The sequence below is a fragment of the Symphalangus syndactylus genome, chromosome 5, assembly GCF_028878055.3.
Source record: "Symphalangus syndactylus isolate Jambi chromosome 5, NHGRI_mSymSyn1-v2.1_pri, whole genome shotgun sequence".
NCBI classification, from domain to species: domain Eukaryota; kingdom Metazoa; phylum Chordata; class Mammalia; order Primates; family Hylobatidae; genus Symphalangus; species Symphalangus syndactylus.
The window spans coordinates 117,100,762-117,123,327 of NC_072427.2; the positions used below are offsets into that span (position 1 = coordinate 117,100,762).

Sequence of the window (22,566 nt, forward strand, 5' to 3'; positions counted from 1 at the left end):
AGTGCTGGGATTACAGGTGTGAGCCACCGTGCCCAGCAGTTTTTTACATTTTTAAAGGTTGTTTACAAAAAAAAAATCCAAGATGATGATGATAGGATACACGCCATATGTGGCCTGCAAAACCTAAAATAGTTACGATCTGGCCCTCTGCAGAAAAAGTTTGCCAAACCCTGTTATAAATTATTTTTCCTTTATCCTTTCCTAAAATTTAGAATAACAGAAGTATAACAAAATTTCAGGCAGTTTTGATACTAAATTTTATGAATTATGTTCAACAAATGTAATTTACTTATATCTAGTACAGCATTGTATACAATACATATTATAGGTAAATATGAATAAATGAATATTTGCTATTTCTCTTTTTTTTTGTTTGCAGCCTAATTTAGGTTTTACTTTTCAATACAAATTAAGCCATTCAACTTATTTCAAATTAATCTAAAACATTAGAACCTAAAACTTTTAAACGAGCTTAAAAATTACTAATATAGGCCAAGCGCGGTGGTTCACGCCTGTAATTCCAGCACTTTGGGAGGCCAAGGTGGGCGTTATCACCTGAGGTCAAGAGTTCGAGACCAGCCTGACCAACATGGAGAAACCCCAGCTCTACTAAAAATACAAAAATTAGCCCGGTGTGGCCGGGTGTGGTGGCTCGCGCCTGTAATCCCAGCACTTTGGGAGACCAAGGCGGGCAGATCACGAGGTCAGGAGATCAAGACCATCCTGGCTAACATGGTGAAACCCCATCTCTACTAAAAATTAAAAAAAAAAAAATTAGCCGGACATGGTAGCAGGCGCCTGTAGTCCCAGCTACTCGGGAGACTGAGGCAGAAGAATGGTGTGAACCCAGGAGGCGGAGCTTGCAGTGAACTGAGATTGCGCCACTACAATCCAACCTGGGTGACAGAGCGAGACTCCATCTCAAAAAAAAAAAAAAAATGAGCTGGGTGCGATGACGCATGCCTGTAATCCCAGCTACTCGGGAGGCTGAGGCAGGAGAGTTGCTTGAACCCAGGTGGCAGAGGTTGCAATGAGCCGAGATCGCGCCATATTCTCCAGCCTGGGCAACAAGAGCGAGGCTCTGTCTCAAAAAAAAAAATAATAATAAAGTACTAATATATAATTGTGATTGTATTATTACTAGTTTGGAAGTAGATATGAGAGAGGTTAGGAGAGAAGCAGAGTGGGGAGGATGATGGAGGGGAAAAAAAGAAACTAAAATGAAAGGAGCAGAGAGGTAGAGGCCTGAAGTGAAGGAGAGAAACACATTTGGAGAGTATCTCTCTTCATTCCCTTGGGTTCGCCCTAGAGTTGATACTCCGTCTAATGTCATTTTGTTGATCATATGTGGGTTCATTATGGTTTTTTTATCCCCATCTGCTTTTTAAAATTTTCAAACATACAGAAAGGTTGAGAGAATAATGTACTGAATATACAAATTAATAATTGTTAATATCATAATTTTGTATCTTTATATATTTTTTGCTTGCTATACCATTTGAAAATAAGTTTTGGAATATATAGTACATGTATATGTATCTTAATGTGTTTTGGAATATATATTTTTTGTATAATCTTAAAAATAAACCTATTATATTGTTTTGACCACTAACAAATACCTTGACTATGTTGTACTGCCTGTTTTGTGTGTGTTTGTTTTGTTTTGTTTTTTTGAGACAGAGTCTTGCTCTGTCACGCAGGCTGGAGTGCAGTGGTGCGATCTCGGCTCCAGATTCACGCCATTCTCCTGCCTCAGCCTCCCCAGCAGCTGGAACTACGGACGCATGCCGCCATGCCCAGCTAATTTTTTTTGTATTTTTAGTAGAGACGGGATTTCACTGTGTTAGCCAGGATGGTCTAGATCTCCTGACCTCATGATCCGCCCGCCTCAGCCTCCCAAAGTACTGGGATTACAGGCGTGAGCCACCACGCCCGGCCTATTTTGTTTTGTTTTGTTTTTTGAGACAGAGGCTTGCTCCGTTGCCCAGGCTGGAGTGCAGTGGCTTGATCTCAGCTCACTGCAACCTCTACCTCCTGGGTTCAAGCAATTCTCTGCCTCAGCCTCCTGAGGAGCTGGGATTACAGGCGCCTGCCACCACGCCTGGCTGATTTTTGTATTTTTAGTAGAGACGGGGTTTCACCATCTTGGCCAGGCTGGCCTTGAATTCCTGACCGCGTGGTCCACCCACCTTGGCCTCCCAAAGTGCTGGGGTTACAGGCGTGAGCCACTGTGCCCAGCCGTACTGCCTGTTTTAAAGAAGAAATGATGACATCTATGATCATTTTTGTTAACATTTAAGCATTTTGTGTACTAATGCTTACTGTTTGGGTAATGAGTACACTAGAAGCCCGGTCCCCACTATCACACAATATACTCATGTAACAAACATGCACATGTACTCCCTGAATCTAAAATAAAATAAAAATGAAAAGGGAAATGTGAAGCATATAGTAAAAGTTAAAGTATGCACTACTTGTGATAAAGTGAAATCTATGATACCAGGATATTTTACATTTCCCCTCTTTTATTTCCTCAGGGAGGAACTGACCTGATAATTAATAGCTATGGTCCTATAATTAAAAACAACTCTAAGAAAAAATGGTTTTTTTTCCAAGACTCAAAGAAGATACAGGTTGAGCAGGTAACCTATCTAAATGAGAAAAATTTTTGGCAATGTGTGATATATGAAATGATTTAAAAAGAGGAAAATGTGAATTCATGCTTTACTTTAATTTTCTGTGTTCTTCATGGCTGTGATTTTATTAATTTGGGGCATGGCTCTGTGGAGAGTGAGGTGAATGATAACAGAAGTTGGAATAGTCATCAGACCTGTGGTTTTCAGTGGGGAGTGGGGTCAATGGGGGAAAGGGATAGGAGCAGGAGTGTGCATCAGAAGCACTGAAGAAGCTTTTGACACTTCGCTTGCCACAGGTAATTCTGATGTGCTCCCACCCGTCTGTGGGGACCTGATGAGCTTTTGCTAATGGATTTGATCAGTCTGGTATCTCATTGCCATCTTATCTTTTTTTGCCTAGCCTCAAAGAAGATTTACTCCAGCCGTCTGCTTTTACCAGCCAGGCACCACTGTATTAATCAGTGACGAAGACTCCCCTAGCTCCCCAGGTCAGACAGCCAGCTTCTCAAGACCCTTTGGTGTTGCAGCTGATACAGAACATTCAGCAAATAGTGAAGGCAGCCATGAGACTGGGGATTCTGGGCGGTTCTCTCATGAGTCCAACGATGAGATACATCTGTCCTCAGTTATAAGTACCACACCCCCCAACCTCTGATTCTTTCACTGGCAGTGATTCAGGTGGAGATTCCGCAATGAGGAAGTGTGAAGACCCTGCCATGTCACCCGTTGCTGAGCAGACTTCCTCCTTGGTTCTGCAGCCACCGTCTGCCATGCTGTGCTTTGATAAAAATGATTTTCCAATCTAGACGGCCATGCTCAGGTATTCTCACCAGTAAGTCTGTTCGAAGGACAATGAACAGGGAGCCAAAGCCTTTGTGAAACTCTTGATCTTTATGGGGTATTTTAGCTTTTTTTGAATGTGTTTTGTTTTTTATTTTTAAACTTGTGTAATTTGAATGTTTCATTGTCAGCAATGTGAAAGAACAGTCGAGATGTTTGACTGGATTATAAACTATATCACTGGAGCAAAGGGAAGGCTTTGGAAAGCCCCTTTGCTGACTATCTACCTCAGTTTGCCTCCTGGCAAACTCTGAAGACAACTTTGTTACCTCATTTGTTGTTATAGTTTATCTCAGCTACATAACCAATGATACTTCCTAGTAGTATTGTGTTTTCATTGCTGTATGTGTAATGTGTGTGATCAAAGGAGTCATATAGGTAGATGAGTAAGAATGTTTATCTGAAGCTCTGATTTTTTTTTAAAAAAAAGAAACTGTGACATCTGCATGGTTTGGATAAGTTCATACCTCTGGCTGTGAGGACCGTTAAACCACTGAGAAGAGGAAAAGTGGGGCTATTTCTTTTAACAAATGACCAAAACAAGAAAGTATATTTCTTTTGAGAACAGAACTATTCAATACCAGATAAGGATCATTTTGCTTAAAAGGCCTTTATGTTTTGGGCGTTAGAGTCTGAGTGCTTTATCTCCCATATCCCAAACCTCAAGCTGCCCAGAACTGTGCCTTTTCTACCTTCCCCTTTGCCTGACAGTTGGCCAAAGGCTACACTATCTAGTTTGCAAAGCATCCTCAACTTCGCCAGTATTAGTTGCAAAACCCCATGCAGAAAATGGATTTTAAAAGAAAATGGGTTAAGGTGGGTTTTTTTTCCTTTTTTTTAAATCCCAGTTTGGCTTAAAGAAGTGAAGAAGTTTCATAAACTATTAAGAATGAAGATAAATGCAACAGTAGACAGTAAAATGAACTTGAAGTTATTATGGTAACAGTGCCTTTCAGTATAATGAAATTCTTTGCCTTATACCTTTTTAATATTCATGAAGTTGTTTAGGAACAGGAGTACAAAAAGTTGCCTTAAGAGTTTCTTGAATTTTATCAATAACTATTTTGATGTATAGTGTCTTACCAAGGCATTTTTTTTAAGTGCAGGTTTTGTTCAGGCATAAATATTCAGAGTTCTACCACCCTACATGTGTTTTCTTGAATTCTTAAGAGAATATGGTACCTACTTAATCGTCCTTCAGTGTCAATGCTGTGAATGAGGAATGCTGACTCCAGGAGTGAGTTAATCCTCTTGCTGGTATGAAATCAGCAAGTTGTTTACTCAGCTACATAACATAGGCCTTTTCTACGTCATGAGACAGTTACCTAGGTGCCGAGCAGTGGGAGAGGATCAAGAACTAAACACGTGTAGAGAAGGGGTCCCGTATCCTTTTAAAAGTATTTTTTTCAAATTTTCTGGAAGTGACTTTTGATTCTCATTTTAAAAGGAATCATCATGGGTTTACACTTGAAATGCTTTGTTCCTGGAGGAGGTGGGGTCATGTTCACTGATGTTCTAAAATCAAAAGAATATTAGCGGGTAATAGTCCCAGCATCATCTGCTAGTCTAATGACTGTAGATAGAACATTTTTAATTCTTTTAAATCTGTAATTTTGTGCCAAACTGGATGTGATTAAGACTAAAGTTCAATGCCAGCAACCACTTCTGGACTAAACTCAAAGTCCCCCAGTTAGTTATCTAAGTATGGAATTCATCGCAAAACAAACAAAAAAGCAGAGCTTTAGGTGAACAGTCTGCAGCAAGGAAAGATGCTTCTCCTGCCTGTGTAGCTCCTGTTCTGTACTACCTCCTTTTAAACTTATTCTAGTGTTATTTTTTTTCCTGTGCTCAGGGAACATTTTGTTACTTTTGAGCTGCCTCATGGAAGCATGGGCAGATTGACAGGGTATAGCGCTTTGTGGTTCGTAAGTAGAAGTATATAGGGCTGACTTTTATCAGTATCTAAAATTAAGTACAGTGAGATCATTGTATTTTTAAGCTTTCATTAAAAGGCAAACAAAATCTAAAGCTGAAACATCATCCATCATGGTTATGGAAGATGCGTCTAGGACTACATGAATTCGAATGGTTTTAAATGGCTAAAAAGATGAGCTAAAGTCCTTGAGGAAAGTTGTTTGTTTGTTTGTTTTTTGATGAATAGACTTATAGTTATAATAGAACTTTAGGCTATAACTATTTGATGATTATTTACCAGTACATTTTTTACCTTTTCATTTTGTTCTTTTACGGACTTTTTCATAATAATCCTGTTACCAAAGAATTTTCAGTAGAAAATAAAATTTTGATTATAATTCCCCCCAAATTGAATTAACTAGAAACATTTATAGATATGAAACTTACACAAGTAGTTACTAGCCCAAAACAATAGGGTTTATATTGATTGTTGTAGTTAAATAGATTAGTAATGTTAACTACCTTATTGTTACCAGAGCATTTAAAATAAGTTGTAATACCTTCTTTACCAGCAGATCGTTCCAAAGAATTTCAGGTATAATTTTTTCTTCAGCAAGTAAATCTTCAACTATACAGTATTAAAGTATTTTTATATTGTTGAAACTACTTGTTGGAGAGACAAATTTTTTTTTTTTTACCAGAAATAAATACTTTGGTCTCATTGAATAAGATATTTAGTAATACAGCAAAGACTTCTTTTTACTTGACCAAAGCAAGCTTCTTTGAAGTCTTAAGTATGAAATTGTAATTAAAATGTGAAGATTTTCACTCATTTTTCATAGTGGTATTACTTCATGGTATTTTACTTCAAAGGGGCTAATATGCAAATGGTAACTATTTTCTTTTCCAAAGATGTATTTGCTGTAAGTACTGATACATGCATGTCATTTTTATGCCAAATATTACAAGATACTGCTCATCAGTATTTTCATACCAAAGACCATTAAGATGTATAGGTTAGCCTGTAAGTAAGTAAAGATGAGCAGATTTGAAATAAATTTATTTAGAGGCCGATAGAGAATCTAGCTTTAGTAGCAAAAGATATCAAAGGGCTAAGTTTACATAATTAAAAGCAATACAATTATATTGGTATTTATCAGTGTTTTTATTCAAGTACTTTTTATCAGCAAATTTAAAAGAAAAAAACCAAAGAGATTTAAGGTTACCTCCACATATAGGCAAATTTAGTTGTACATGAAACTGTTGTTTCTTGTTTTTATGTTAAACCAAACATGTCTCTTCGGAACCCAGTCTGTATACAAATAACATGCATGGGGACTTTCCATTTAATCTGCTGATTCAGCCACATGATGTTTTTGCCAAATGATGTGATACTTTCCAAAGCACCTTGAGTGTGAAATGTCAACAGAAATATCAGCAAGCTTTTATGTTGCAGAGTATTATGGTACCTCTGAATTAGCCTGTATAGTTCTCTTCCTGCTTTAAGCATTACCTGGTTAGCTCATCCCTTAATAATAGGGACGCTTTTCATCTCTAAGGATGTAAGAGGCAAACAAATCATGTCATTCTTTAAGTGGACTATTCTTTGATAGATGTGCTCTTTAAAGTTGTGAGATTGGAATTTAGAGTTGTTAAATTGAAATGTTTGCATTGCACCAAAGGAGCTCAATTTTCAAACTTTAGTGGAACCTTGGGTGAAGGGAAAAAATTTTTAATGAAATCTGGGGTTTTATATTTTGATTAGCCTAAAAGTAAAAGTACAACTTTATCCGTTAAGTGACTTTTAAAAATCAGTTTTGCCATACCAAAGAAATTAAATTCTTAGCGTCAAATGCTATACTTTTGTCTGTGCTTGAAACAAGAGCAATGCCAACATTGGGAACAATGAGAGAGGTTTGCGTCATTTTGTCTTGGCTTTTGTTAAGGACTTCTGCCAGAAATGTGCTCATGGTTGACAACCCAGCATCATTGTTCAAGTTCTTACGCAGACACCTTTGAAAACAATTCAGATCGTATCACAAGAAGTTGGAATTGAAAGTATCATTTATTTTTTAATGCAAGAATACCCAGATGTGGTTTCACTTCAGCAGTAGCTGTAGTGGTTCACTTATATACATTTCTGTTTCGTTGAATGTAAATTTTGAATACTGAATGTAAAAAAAAAGCTCCAGTTATATTGAAACAGTCACTAAGACTACACATGTATTTTGCAGACTTTGTTCCTGACCATTTGCCACATGGGTCTCTGATAAAATTGTGTTGGTTTAATAGTCAAAATAATCTTTGCAGTTTGTGAGCACTGAGTAGCAGGTTCTGGAGAGACCACCATACACAACCAGTTGTCTAATTGTGATTTTTTTATTGATATTTAGAAGAATGTAACCATAGAATTCTGTGTTAAGTTGATTTATGCTCAGGACATAAGATCACAGGCTAATGGAATGTGTATGTTTCAGGCTTTAATCTTCTCAATTTCCCTTTTTAAGCCATTGACGGTGTTTAAGATTAACGTGACAGTCTTGTATTTTTACCAGATACTGTATTATTTTTCCTATTGCTGCTGTAACACATTACCATGAAGGTGGTGGCTTAAAATAACACAAATTTTTCTTAAGTTCTGCAGATCAGAAGTCTAACACAGGTCTCCCTAGGATAAAATCAAGGCGCCTGCAGGGCTGTTTCTTTTTGAGGCGTTAGGGAAAAATCTATTTCCTTTTCTAGTTTTTCAAGGCTGGGAACCCCTCCTTCCATCTTCAAAGCCAGCCACGTAGCATCTCTCTGATGCTCCTTCCATTATCATTTCTCTTTGTCCAGCCCCAGCTGATACAGGCTCTCTAGGTTTAAGGATTCCAGTGATCACATTGAGCCCACCTAAATAATCCAGGATAATCTCCCCAACTGAAGTTCCTCAACTTAACCACATCTACAGAGTTCCTTTGGCTATGTTTGGTAACATATTCACTGGTTCCAGGGATTTGGGCATGGACTTCTGTAGGTGGCCAGTATTTTGCCCACAACAGGTACATTCTTTCTGTGGAAGTCTGATCCCTATAAAATGTTTGTAGCATTAAAGAGATTGGAAATCGGAGGTCATGTGCCCCTTGGGGATCTTTAAAGATTAAAAGCATGAAAACTTTGACTTGTAGCCTACCAAAAGTATACACTAAACTTTCTGTCCAAAATACTTGTGAAACAATTTATCTTTAAACTTTCTGAATATGCGCTTCATAAAATAACATCTCATGTTTATCAGCAAGTGTCCTAAATATTTGCCTCTAACTTTATGGAATTTATTCAGAAAAAAAATTGAAAACTCTTCTTATTGTTACCCTTTCTCCTTTTCTCTTCAGTAGTTATGTTGCTGGGGGAGAGTTGGGGGAAGACCTCAAAACACAGGAACTCAGAGTGATGAACAGGACCATGCTCAAGTTTATTTTTTGTTTTCTTTTAATAACGTATTCACAACATTCACAACTTTCTGCCTTTAAATCTGGTTCCTCTCTTCAGCTTCACCAAGCCACTGAATGCTTTTCAGTTTTATTAACCCTCACATTCCCCATCCTTCTCAGCAAGAGCCTCTCCTTATGCCATCAGCATGTATATACATTTCCTAGGAAATTTGATCTTTCTTGTCATTCTTTTTTTGGTTCCAATCGGCCTTTTCCTGGTTCTCAAAGCTCTAGTTTCATCTAATTTCTGAATCATCCCAAGTCTGGCCCTCTTTGAACTTTAAAAGATAATGTCTAATTCCACCCCAATTTTCAGCATTTCTTAACTAAATCGATAAAGCTGTCTGCGTTATGAGAAAGGCCAGAATAATACTCCAAGTAAGCATAAGAAAGCTGGTCATTTTACAACTTCTCCCGACTCTAGGAAGTAATATGATGCCATTTGTTGAGCATCTACAGTGTGCCAAGCACATGGTTCATCTCTGCAAACTGCTGCTACATTCTGCAAAGCAAGTATTATCCCCATTTTACGGATTAGGAAACAGGTTCCTGATGTCTTGCCAAAAGTCACAGCTAGTGAGTGGTTTAGGCAAGATACAAACCCTAGTTAGTTAATCCTTACTCAAACGTGTATAGGACTATGATACATTGTCTCAGCTAAAAAAAAAAAAAAAAAAAGCTATTTAACCACCCAGGGTCATAGTGCCTTCCATAGTGTGATCAGACACAACTTTTATTTCTTTGTGTCCACAAAGGCCAGGTTGTGTCAGAACAACCTTTCTACAGAGTAAGAACCAATCAAAAAAGAGAAGACTACCTTATTTAAATCCACTGACTCACAGGAGGGAGTTAGGCAGCGGTAACTCATCCCTTATCATCTCCTAATTTCTCTCCTCCAAAACCTTCCATTTATCTCAGCTAAAATTGTGTCTGAAGGCTGTTTGTGCTTAGAGTTACATTAGAAATAAGGTAGGCATGGTTTCCAGAGTCCTTTTCTAGTCAAGCATTTCCTTATTTGACAATGTCTTCGGAATTGCATTTTATCTTTTGTAATTTTCTGTAGCTCCCATATGCCAAACAGGAATTCATTGACTTGAAAAGGCCAGGTGTGTAAACAGTAATCCTTTCTTGTTAGGTCTGAAGAATCCATGATTTTTTATGAATATAAACTAATTTATTATTTGCATTAATGTAGGAGAGAGCAAAGTTAATGGAGAGTCATAAAACAGAACAAGTATAAGTTAGGCTTTGGAGCACCTAAGTTCTAATCTTGACAATTTTGAGAATCATTTGGTACAAAAATTCTTAACCTGTTTCTGTTCCTTCTCCATCCATGAAATGAGGATAATTTTCTTGTGCAACATGAAACAATAGTACTTTGAAAATTTAAGAGAAAATTCAAGTGTAAATAATCATAATCTGAAACTCATTTTTATGAGGCTGTGAAAGATCTTACAGACTATTTCTTTACAAGTCAGCCTTTGCAATTATATTTTGCCTTTGTTGAAATGAAAAATGTTTGCATCTCCTGTACACATACAAAAAACCGATAGAAGAAAGTGCTTGGTAAAAGATGTAGCTGAAATGGAAACACTCATATGTTAGGTGGATAAATTCATAAGAGAAAATGGGAATTGACTGTACTTTTGAAGTACTAAATTTGAAGTCATCTTACTCCAATTTAAATATATATATATGTTGGCTTTTAAAGAGTTAAAGGGAGGATCAGATCTGTCCAGCAGGATAGATGGGTGAGGAGAAAAGTACATATTTAGGATTTTTCTCTAAAAGATCTTTTTCAAGATTATGGAGTATTTTAATATTTCTGCAAACTATTCCAAATGAATGAATTTTACATAGGGCAACACATACTGGCACCTGATTCCGGTTTATTCGAGTTCATATGTAGGGTTTGTTGGGAAGAATTATATGATTGGCTTCTTTTTTTAGAGGAAATATTTTCCCTTTTTTCTTATCCATATACAATTCTGAACAGCTTTGCAGATTTCCTTAAGTTCATAGCTTGTAAGTAGTTCATGGTATATAGACATAGTCTTGACTTACAACTTAAAAAAACATTTATGTTACGGAAGTTTATTTTTTCTATGGAACTGCCTTTAAAAACAAGAAAAATATTACAAATCTTGACCTTAAAATATTCTGTTTCCTGTTACCACATTCTGGATATCTATTTTGTTTGCAAATGAAAATTATTACTGATGATTAGCAACTGGAGCCTGTTAATAGGAAATTGCAAAGCCTGAATACACACACATTACCTTAGCCTAGCAATAGAGTAGAGGACATATGGTAAGAAAATGTGTCTGCTCGTTGCTGTTGTTGGACAAAATTTTATGTCTGTGTGTATGATTTTTTTTTCTATTTTCTTCAAAGATGTGAATTAAATGAAAGTGTGGGAGCCAGTTAAATTATTTTGTATTATGGGTGTTCTGGATCCTTTCACTCCGTATACCATTTTCTTGTAAGGGCAGCATTTGTAGACTTGCTAATGGACTATAGAGCTGAGCTATATTAATTTTATACTTGACTCAGGGGATCAGTTCTGTGAATGCCATTGCACGAAGAAAGCAAATGTTTGCCTTGATTTTGAATGTATCTTTTTAGTGTCTTCTTAAAACATATTTGTTTAATAATGTAGATTTGTTTTTTTTTTCTAGTATCATAGTAAATATTGCTTAGTACTTCCCCCCACCCCCCTGGGTAGTTTATATACTACCCTATAGGTCATGCCAAAAATGAATAAAAGTTTAAATGCCAAAATGTTTATGAAACTGCTGTCTAAATACTGATTGATTGCACAATTTAAATAAAAGTTTTCCTTAGTTAAAAAAGACAAACCCATGTTTTCTTTTATTCTTCAGTTTTCTTTTGGGGGAACAGAGAATGAAAACGTTCCATTTATAAGAGGATGGCTTTCACATCATTGGTTGGGATGACTATAGAATCCACTCCAAGAAGTAGGAATAGAGCCTATTTAAGGTATCTAAGAATTGCTTTCATCTGACATTTACTATTTAATAACAACAAAGAAATAACAATGTTCCCATCCCAGTAGATGGTTGCTCACCTCAGGAGTTAAATAGTAAGTAGCCCAAAAGGTATGGACTTGCCCAGATAGTCACAGTTCTAAATCAGGATAAATTTTTTTTAGTATTAAAATTTTAAAATGGTAAGAAAATCCTGAAAATCTTCCCACTGAAACCATCTAGAAATAACAGATAAAATGTGACCCAAAAAAGTTTCTTTTTAACATAGTTGAATTCTTATTTAAAAAAAAAAATCTCTAGGATTGAGAATGAAATGGGGACTGAAAAACAGAGCAGTAACATTTCGAAATGATATTCTGATGACTGCGGAGGGCATCAAAGAAGGAATTGAAACATGAGAAGGGAAAAACTACATAAAAAACAAGTAAGTTAGAAAAATAAATGAATGGAATTTCCAGAAATAAAAAAAATACAATTTTTGAATTTTTGAAACTCTGTTAAATAATTTATCAAACAGCCAAAGAATATTCTAAAACTGGAAGATAGCTATGAGGAAATTCGCTAGAATGCAGCACACAAAGAGAAACATGGAGAATATAAAACAGATAAAAAGATATAAGCCAGCTGTTTTAAAATGAAAGACTAAAGAGAATGAAGAACAAGTCATATTCAAAGGGAAAATTACTACATGATGAAAGCCATACCTCCTCAGATTCAGGAAGCACAAACCTCAATGTAGAAATACGAAAGTAAGTCTATACCAAGCCACATTATAGTGAAACTGTAGAACAAGAAAGACAAGGTAAGAACTTAAAGGTAGCTAGACAAAAAAAAAAAAAAAAAAAAAAAAAAAAAGATGATATAGATTGCACTAAGAAAATTTCTTATTGTCAATAAAAGAAGCAAGAAAATGGGCCAGGCGCGGTGGCTCACACCTCTAATCCCAGCACTTTAGGAGGCTGAGGCAGGCAGATCATGAGGTCAGGAGTTCAAGACCAACCTGGCCAACATGGTGAAACCCTGTCTCTACTGAAAACACAAAAATTAGCTGGGCATGGTGGCGCACTCCTGTAGTCCCAGCTACTCAGGAGGCTGAGGCAGGAGAATTGCTTGAATTTGGGAGGCAGAGCTTGCAATGAGCCGAGATCAAGCCACTGCACTCCAACCTGGGCAACAGAGCAAGACTCTGTCTCAAAAAAAAAAAAAAAAAATGGTGTGATAATATCTTCAAAACATCAAAAGGGGAAAAAGCTGCTCTATGGAATTCTGTATCAACATAAATTATTATTTAAGTGTTCGTGTTAACGATTAAAGATATACATTAGGAAGAAGGAAATAGAATCCACAAGGAAGATGCGAGAAGGAAGAAGCAATGATGAGCCAAAAATACAAAACAATGAGATAACTACTCCACACCCAGTAGGATGGCTATATCAAAAAGATAGGCCAGGTGCAGTGGCTCATGCCTGTAATCCCAACATTTTGGGAGGCCCAGCATTAGGTGGGCGGATCACTTGAGGACAGGAGTTTAAGACAAGCCTGGCAAACATAGCAAAACTCTATGTTTACTGAAAATACAAAAAATTAGCTGGGCGTGGTAGTATACACCTGTAATCCCAGCTACTCGAGAGGCTGAGGCACAAGAATTGCTTAAATTCGGGAGGCAGAGGCTTGCAGTGAGCTGAGATTGTGCCACTGCACTCCAGGCTGGGCAACAGAGCAAGACATTTGTCTCAAAAAAAAAAAGCAAAGATAGTAACCGCTGGTGAGAATGTTGAAATTAGAACCCTCATACATCGCTGGTAGGATGTAAAATGGGGAAGCCACTGTGTAAAATAACAGTTTCTCAAAAACAAAGTTAACATTTGACCCAGCAATCCTACTCCTAGATATATACTCAAGCAAAACGAAAACATATATTCACACAAAAACTTGTCCATAAGTTCATAGAAGCATTATGCATAGTATTGAAATAATGAGAACAATCCAAATACCTACTGACTGATAAATGGACAAATCATGTGTGGTATATCCACTGAATGAAATATTATTCAGCCATAAAAATGAATAAGGTACCGATATATGCTATGATGTGGATAAATTTGAAAACATTATGCTAAGTGAAAGAACTCAGTCAATAAAGCCACACATTGTATTATTTCGTTTAAAAGAAAGGTCCAGGTTGGGCGAGGTGGCTCACACCTGTAATCCCAGCACTTTGGGAGGCTGAGGTGGGCTTATCACCTGAGGTCAGGAGTTCAAGACCAGCCTGGCCAACATGGCGAAACCGCATCCCTGCTAAAAATACAGAAATTAGCAGAGCGTGGTGATGCGCACCTGTAGTCCCAGCTACTCGGGAGGCTGAGGCAGGAGAATGACTTGAACTCAGGAGGCTGAGGTTGCAGTGAGCCGAGATTGTGCCACTGCTCACCAGCCTGGGTGACAGAGTGGGACTGTGTATCAAAAAAAAAAAAAAAAATGCAGGGACGGGCATGGTGGCTCATGCCTGTAATCCCAGCACTTTGAGAGGCTGAGGCGGGCACATCACTTGAGCTCAGGAGTTCGAGATCAGCCTGGCCAACATGGTGAAACCCCGTCTCTACTAAAAATACAAAAATTAGCCAGGCATAATGGTGAGCACCTGTAATTCCAGCTACTCAGGAGGCTGAGGCAAGAGAATTGCTTAAACCTGAGAGGCGGAGGTTGCAGTGATCCGAGATTGCACCATTGCACTCCAGCCTGGGTGATGACAGAGTGAGACTCTGCCTCAAAAGTGGGAAAAAAAAAAAAAAAATAGAAGACAGGAAAGAAGTTAAAGAAGCAAAAATAATCCCAAGAAAAAAGGAAAAAGTAATGTGGTAGGAAAAGTACAATTAATATCTGTAGTTACAAAAAAAGTAAAATACTGCCACTTTAAAGATTTAAAAAAATCTTCCTATAGGTTGTTTGCAATACACTTAAAAACATAATGCCCAGGAATTGAACAAAGTTGCAGGGAACAAGATCAACAGACAAAACTCAGTCGCATTTCTATAAACTTGGAATGAACAATCTGAAAAGGAAATTAAGAAAGCAATCTCATTTACAATAGCATCTAAGAGAATTAAATACCTAAGCATAAATTTAACCAAGGAAGTGACTTGGTTAAATTGCACGCTGTAGACTACAAAACATTGCTGGCAGAAATTAAAGACTTAAATAAATGGAAAGATATACTATGTTTATGTATAGGAAAACATAAGAGTATTGAGATTTCGTTGCTGGGCGCAGTGGCTCACGCCTGTAATCCCAGCACTTTGGGAGGCCGAAGCAGGCGGATCACGAGGCCAGGAGATCAAGACCATCCTGGCTAACACGGTGAAACCCTGACTCTACTAAAAATACAAAAATTTAGCCAGGCGTGGTGGTGGGTGCCCATAGTCCCAGCTACTTGGGAGGCTGAGGCAGGAGAATGACATGAACCCAGAAGGCAGAGCTTGCAGTGAGCCAAGATTGCGCCACTGCACTCCAGCCTGGGTGACAGAGTGAGACTCCATCTCAAAAAAAAAAGAGAGAGATTTCATTGCAATCCCTATCAAAATTCTAACAGCTTTTTTTTTTATGGAAATAGAAAAGCCAATCCTCAAATTGATATGGAATTGGAAGGGACCCCAAATAGCCTAAACAATCTTGAAAAAGAACAAAGAGAACTCACGCTTTCCAACTTGAAAACTTACTACAGAGCTAAAGTGATCAAAACAGTGTGGTAATGGCAACAGGATAGACCTGCAGACCAACGGAATAGAATTGAGAGACCAGAAATGAACCCATATATCTATGGCCAATTGATTTTTGACAAGAGTGTAAAGTCTATTCAATGGGGAAATAACAGTTTCTTCAATAAATGGTGCCAGACAACTGGATTTTCACATGCAAAAGAATAAAATTAATTGAGGTGGGAGGATCACTTGAGGCCAGGAGTTCAAGACTAGACTGGGCAACATAGAAAGACCCGTTTCTCTACAAAAACATTTTACAAAAATGACCAGATGTGCTGGCACATACCTGTAGTCCTAGCTACTTGGAAGGCTGAGGTGGGAGGATTGTTTGAGCCCAGGAGTTTGAGGTTACAGTGTGCTATGATTGCACAACTGCACTCCAGCCTGGGCAACAGAGTGAGACCCTGTCTCTATCAAAAAAATAAAAAAGAATGAAGTTAGACCCACTACCTCACACCATGTACTAAAATTAACTCAAATGGATCAACACCTAAATGTAAAACCTAAAACCATAAAACTCTTAGAAGAAAATATAGGGATAAATCTTCATGATCTTAGATGTGGCAATGGGTTCTAAAATCTGACACCAAAAGGACAAGCAACCAAAGTAAGAAAGACAAATTGGACTTAATCAAAATTAAAAACTTACATGCATCAAATGATACCATCAAGAAAATAAGACAGATCTACAAAATGGGAGAAATAGCAAATCATATAGGATAATGGTTTAATATCTTAAGTATATAAAGAACTTCTAAAACTCAACAACAAAAACACCAACAACCCAACTGAAAAAAGGGCAAAGAAGTTGAATTAAAATTTTTTCAAAGAAGATATACAAACGGCCAATAAACACATGAAAAGATGCTCAACAGGCTTAATTATTAGGGAAATACAAAACTATAATGAAATACCATTTCACATTCACTAGGAGGGCTATAATTTTTTAAAAAGAAAAGAAAAATAAGTGTGTTGGTAAGAATGTGCCAACATACATTGCTTATGGAAATGTAAGATGGTGTACCACAGTGGAAAACAGTTTGGGTTCCTCAAAAATGTGAATAAATACTTACCATATGACCCAGCAATTCAACTCTTAGGTATATACACAAATAACCAAAAGGTAGAAGCAACTCAGGTATTTATCAATAGATTAATGGATAAACAAAATGTGGTATATCCATACAATGGAATATTGTTCAGCCATAAAAAGAAATGAAGTTCTGATACATGCTGCAACATGTATGACCTCAAAAATATTATCCTAATTGAGGCCAGGTGTGGTGGCTTATGCCTGTAATCCCAGCACTTTGGGAAGCTGACGCGAATGGATCACAAGGTCAGGAGATCGAGACCAGCCTGGCCAAGATGGTGAAACTATCTACTAAAAATACAAAACTATCTACTAAAAATACAAAAACTATCTACTAAAACTACAAAACATTAGCCAGACGTGGTGGTGGGCGCCTGTAGTCCCAGCTACTCAGGAGGCTGAGGCAGGAGAATGGCATGAACCCTGGAGGCGGAGCTTGCAGTGAGCCGAGATCATGCCACTGCACTCCAGCCCAGGCGACAGTGGTCTCAAAAAAAAAAAAAAATGTCAATAGGTATTGCAATCGGTATTGGCTGTGGGTTTGTCATAAATAGCTCTTCTTATTTTGAGATATGTTCCATCAATACCTAGTTTTACTGAGAGTTTTTAACATGAAGTGATGTTGAATTTTATCGAAGGCCTTTTCTGCATCTGTTGAGATAATCATGTGGTTTTTGTCGTTGGTTCTGTTTATGTGATGGATTACGTTTTTTGATTTGCATATGTTCAACCAGACTTGCATCCCGGGAATGAAGCTGACTTGATCATGGTGGATAAACTTTTTGATGTGCTGCTGGATTTGGTTTGCCAGTATTTTACTGAGGATTTTCATCGATGTTCATCAGGTATATTGGCCTGAAGTTTTCTTTTTTTGTTGTGTCTCTGCCAGGTTTTGGCTTCAGGATGAAACTGGCTTCATAAAATGAGTTAGGGAGGAGTCCCTCCTTTTCAATAGTTTGGAATAGTTTAAGAAGGAATGGTACCAGCTCCTCTTTTTACCTCTGGTAGAATTCAGCTGTGAAGCCACCTGGTCTTGGGCTTTTTTTGGTTGGTAGGCTATATATTACTGTCTCAGTTTCAAAACTTGTTATTGTTAAGATCTTATTCTTTTAAGAAGAGACTAGCCCAGGCTAGTCTTGAGCTCCCGGCCTGAAGTGATCCTCCCACCTCAGCCTCCCAAAGTGCTGGGATTATAAGCATGAGCCACAGAACCTGGCCATTTAACAGCAATTTCTAACAAATCGCAAATCTTTAAAACACAAATATTCTCTATTTTATATAAACTGTTACAAAAAATAGAAAAAGAAAGAAAATCTCGACACATTATTTTAAGATGGTACAGTTAATACCAACAATGGACAAAAAACAGTAAAGATAAATTATAGACTAATTTCACTTATGATCATAAATACAATATTAGTCCTAAATATAATATTAGCATGTGGAAATAAAGTATTACCAAGTATTATTTATCCCAGGAAATAAAAGGGTGTTTTGACATCAGAAATTTCATTAATGTAATCCAATAAATAAAAACAATATGAATGTTTAAAAAGAAGTAGGGGCTGGAGTCAAGGTAGATGGTCAGGTGGAGCCAAGATGGCCGAATAGGAACAGCTCCGGTCTCCAGCTCCCAGCCCCAGCGACACAGAAGACGGGTGATTTCTGCATTTCTGCTTGAGGTACTGGTTTCATCTCACTAGGGAGTGCCTAACAGTGGGTTCAGGACAGTCGGTGAAGTGCACTGTGGGCGAGCCGAAGCAGGGCGAGGCATTGCCTCACTCGGGAAGTGCAAGGGGTCAGGGAGTTCCCTTTCCTAGTCAAAGAAAGGGGAAACAGACGGCACCTGGAATATCGGGTCAGTCCCGTCCTAATACTGCGCTTTTCCAACGGGCCTGGAAAACGGCACACTGGGAGATTGTGTCCCGCACCTGGCTCGGAGGGTCCTATGCCCACGGAGTCTTGCTGATTGCTAGCACAGCAGTCTGAGATCACGCTGCAAGGCGGCAACGAGGCTGGGGGAGGGGCGCCCGCCATTGCCCAGGCTTGCTTAGGTAAACAAAGCAGCCAGGAAGCTCGAACTGGGTGGAGCCCACCACAGCTCAAGGAGGCCTGCCTGCCTCTGTAGGCTCCACCTCTGGGGGCAGGGCACAGACAACCAAAAACTCAGCGAGAACCTCCACAGCCTTAAATGTCCCTGTCTGACTGACAGCTTTGAAGAGAGTAGTGGTTCTCCCAGCATGCAGCTGGAGATCTGAGAACGGACAGACTGCCTCCTAAAGTGGGTCCCTCACCCCTGAGCAGCCTAACTGGGAGGCACCCCCCCAGTAGGGACAGACTGACACCTCATTCAACCGGGTACTCCTCTGAGACAAAACTTTCAGAGAAACTATCAGACAGCTGAATTTGTGGTCTCACAAAAATCCGCTGTTCTGCAGCCACCGGTGCTGACACCCAGCCAAACAGGGTCTGGAGTGGACCTCTAGTAAACTCCAACAGACCTGCAGCTGAGGGTCTTGTCTGGTAGAAGGAAAATTAACAAACAGAAAGGACATCCACACCAAAAACCCATCTGTACATCACCATCATCGAAGACAAAAAGTAGACAAAACCACAAAGATGGGGAAAAAACAGACCAAAAAAACTGGAAACTCTAAAAAACAGAGCACCTCTCCTCCTCCAAAGGAACGCAGTTCCTCACCAGCAACGGAACAAAGCTGGATGGAGGATGACTTTGATGAGTTGAGAGAAGAAGGCTTCAGACGATCAAACTACTCTGAGCTACGAGAGGAAATTCAAAACAATAGCAAAGAAGTTAAAAACTTTGAAAAAAAATTAGAAGAATGGATAACTAGAATAACCAATGGAGAGAAGGGCTTCAAGGAGATGATGGAGCTGAAAGCCAAGTTTCGAGAACTACGCGAAGAATGCAGAAGCCTCAGTAGCAGATGCGATCAACTGGAAGAAAGGGTATCGCTGATAGAAGATGAAATGAATGAAATGAAGAGAGAAGGGAAGTTTAGAGAAAAAAGAATAAAAAGAAATGAACAAAGCCCCAAGAAATTTGGGACTATGTGAAAAGACCAAACCTACGTCTGATTGGTGTACCTGAAAATGATGGGGAGAATGGAACCAAGTTGGAAAACACTCTGCAAGATATTATCCAGGAGAACTTCCCCAATCTAGCAAGGCAGGCCAGCATTCAGATTCAGGAAATACAGAGAACGCCACAAAGATACTCCTCGAGAAGGGCAACTCCAAGACACATAATTGTCAGATTCACCAAAGTGGAAATGAAGGAAAAAATGTTAAGGGCAGCCAGAGAGAAAGGTCGGGTTACCCACAAAGGGAAGCCCATCAGACTAACAGCTGATCTCTCAGCAGAAACTCTACAAGCCAGAAGAGAGTGGGGGCCGATATTCAACATTCTTAAAGAAAAGAATTTTCAACCCAGAATTTCCTATCCCGCCAAACTAAGCTTCATAAGTGAAGGAGAAATAAAATACTTTACAGACAAGCAAACGCTGAGTGATTTTGTCACCACCAGGCCTGCCCTAAAAGAGCTCCTGAAGGAAGCACTAAACATGGAAAGGAACAACTGGTACCAGCCCCTGCAAAAACATGCCAAATTGTAAAGACCATCGAGGCTAGGAAGAAACTATAGCAACTAACGAGCAAAATAACCAACTAACATCATAATGACAGGATCAGATTCACACATAACAATATTCACGTTAAATGTAAATGGGCTAAATGCTCCAATCAAAAGACACAGACTGGCAAACTGGATAAGGAGTCAGGACCCATCAGTGTGCTGTATTCAGGAAACCCATCTCACGTGCAGAGACACACATAGACTCAAAATAAAGGGATGGAGGAAGATCTATCAAGCAACTGGAAAACAAAAAAAGGCAGGGGTTGCAATCCTAGTCTCTGATAAAATAGACTTTAAACCAACAAAGATCAAAAGAGACAAAGAAGGCCATTACATAATGGTAAAGGGATCAATTCAACAAGAAGAGCTAACTATCCTAAATATATATGCACCCAACACAGGAGCACCCAGATTCATAAAGCAAGTCCTCAGTGACCTACAAAGGGACTTAAACTCCCACACAATAATAATGGGAGATTTTAACACCCCACTGTCAGCATTAGATAGATCAACGAGACAGAAAGTTAACAAGGATATCCAGGAATTGAACTCAGCTCTACATAAAGTGGACCTCATAGACTAGATCTACAGAACTCTCCACCCCAAATCAACAGAATATACATTTTTTTCAGCACCACACCACACCTATTCCAAAATTGACCACATAGTTGGCAGTAAAGCTCTTCTCAGCAAATGTAAAAGAACAGAGATTATAACAAACTGTCTCTCAGACCACAGTGCAATCAAACTAGAACTCAGGATTAAGAAACTCAGTCAAAACCACTCAACTACATGGAAACTGAACAACCTGCTCCTGAATGACTATTGGGTACATAATGAAATGAAGGCAGAAATAAAGATGTTCTTTGAAACCAACGAGAACAAAGACACAACATACCAGAATCTCTGGGACACGTTCAAAGCAGTGTGTAGAGGGAAATTGATAGCACTAAATGCCCACAAGAGAAAGCAGGAAAGATCCAAAATTGACACCCTAACATCACAATTAAAAGAACTAGAAAAGCAAGAGCAAACACATTCAAAAGCTAGCAGAAGGCTAGAAATAACTAAAATCAGAGCAGAACTGAAGGAAATAGAGACACAAAAAACCCTTCAAAAAATTAATGAATCCAGGAGCTGGTTTTTTGAAAAGATCAACAAAATTGATGGACCGCTAGCAAGACTAATAAAGAAGAAAAGAGAGAAGAATCAAATAGATGCAATAAAAAACGAAAAAGGGGATATCACCACCGATCCCACAGAAATACAATCTACCATCAGAGAATACTACAAACACCTCTATGCAAATAAACTAGAAAATCTAGAAGAAATGGATAAATTCCTCGACAAATACACCCTCCCAAGACTAAACCAGGAAGAAGTTGAATCTCTGAATAGACCAATAACAGGTTCTGAAATTGTGGCAATAATCAATAGCTTACCAACCAAAAAGAGTCCAGGACCTGATGGATTCACAGCTGAATTCTACCAGAGGTACAAGGAGGAACTGGTACCATTCCTTCTGAAACCAGTCCAATCGATAGAAAAAGAGGGAATCCTCCCTAACACATTTTACGAAGCCAGCATCGTCCTGATACCAAAACCTGGCAGAGACATAACCAAAAAAGAGAATTTCAGACCAATATCCTTGATGAACATTGATGCAAAAATCCTCAATAAAATACTGGCAAACCGAATCCAGCAGCACATCAAAAAGCTTATCCACCATGATCAAGTGGGCTTCATCCCTGGGATGCAAGGCTGGTTCAACATACGCAAATCAATAAATGTAATCCAGCATATAAACAGAACCAAAGACAAAAACCACATGATTATCTCAATAGATGCAGAAAAGGCCTTTGACAAAATTCAACAACCCTTCATGCTAAAAACTCTCAATAAATTAGGTATTGATGGGATGTATCTCAAAATAATAAGAGCTATCTACAACAAACCCACAGCCAATATCATACTGAATGGGCAAAAACTGGAAGCATTCCCTCTGAAAACTGGCACAAGACAGGGATGCCCTCTCTCACCGCTCCTATTCAACATAGTGCTGGAAGTTCTGGCCAGAGCAATCAGGCAGGAGAAGGAAATAAAGGGTATTCAATTAGGAAAAGAGGAAGTCAAATTGTCCCTGTTTGCAGATGACATGATTGTATATCTAGAAAACCCCATTGTCTCAGCCC

General features: G+C 38.5%; 1 protein-coding gene across 2 annotated transcripts in view; it reads left to right on the forward strand.

The window, feature by feature from the left end:
* PRTG (protogenin) overlaps positions 1-6,001 on the forward strand; it is a 127,020-nt gene extending 121,019 nt beyond the window's left edge. Inside the window, exons 19-20 of one of the 2 annotated variants that reach the window (XM_055279205.2) lie at positions 2,538-2,642; positions 3,037-6,001. In XM_055279205.2, the coding sequence (XP_055135180.1) occupies positions 2,538-2,642; positions 3,037-3,291 (360 nt within the window). In that variant the 3' untranslated portion in view covers positions 3,292-6,001. The remainder of the gene's footprint in view (positions 1-2,537; positions 2,643-3,036) is intronic. The other variant, XM_063639395.1, reaches the window with a different exon arrangement.
* The last annotated feature ends 16,565 nt before the right edge of the window (positions 6,002-22,566 follow it).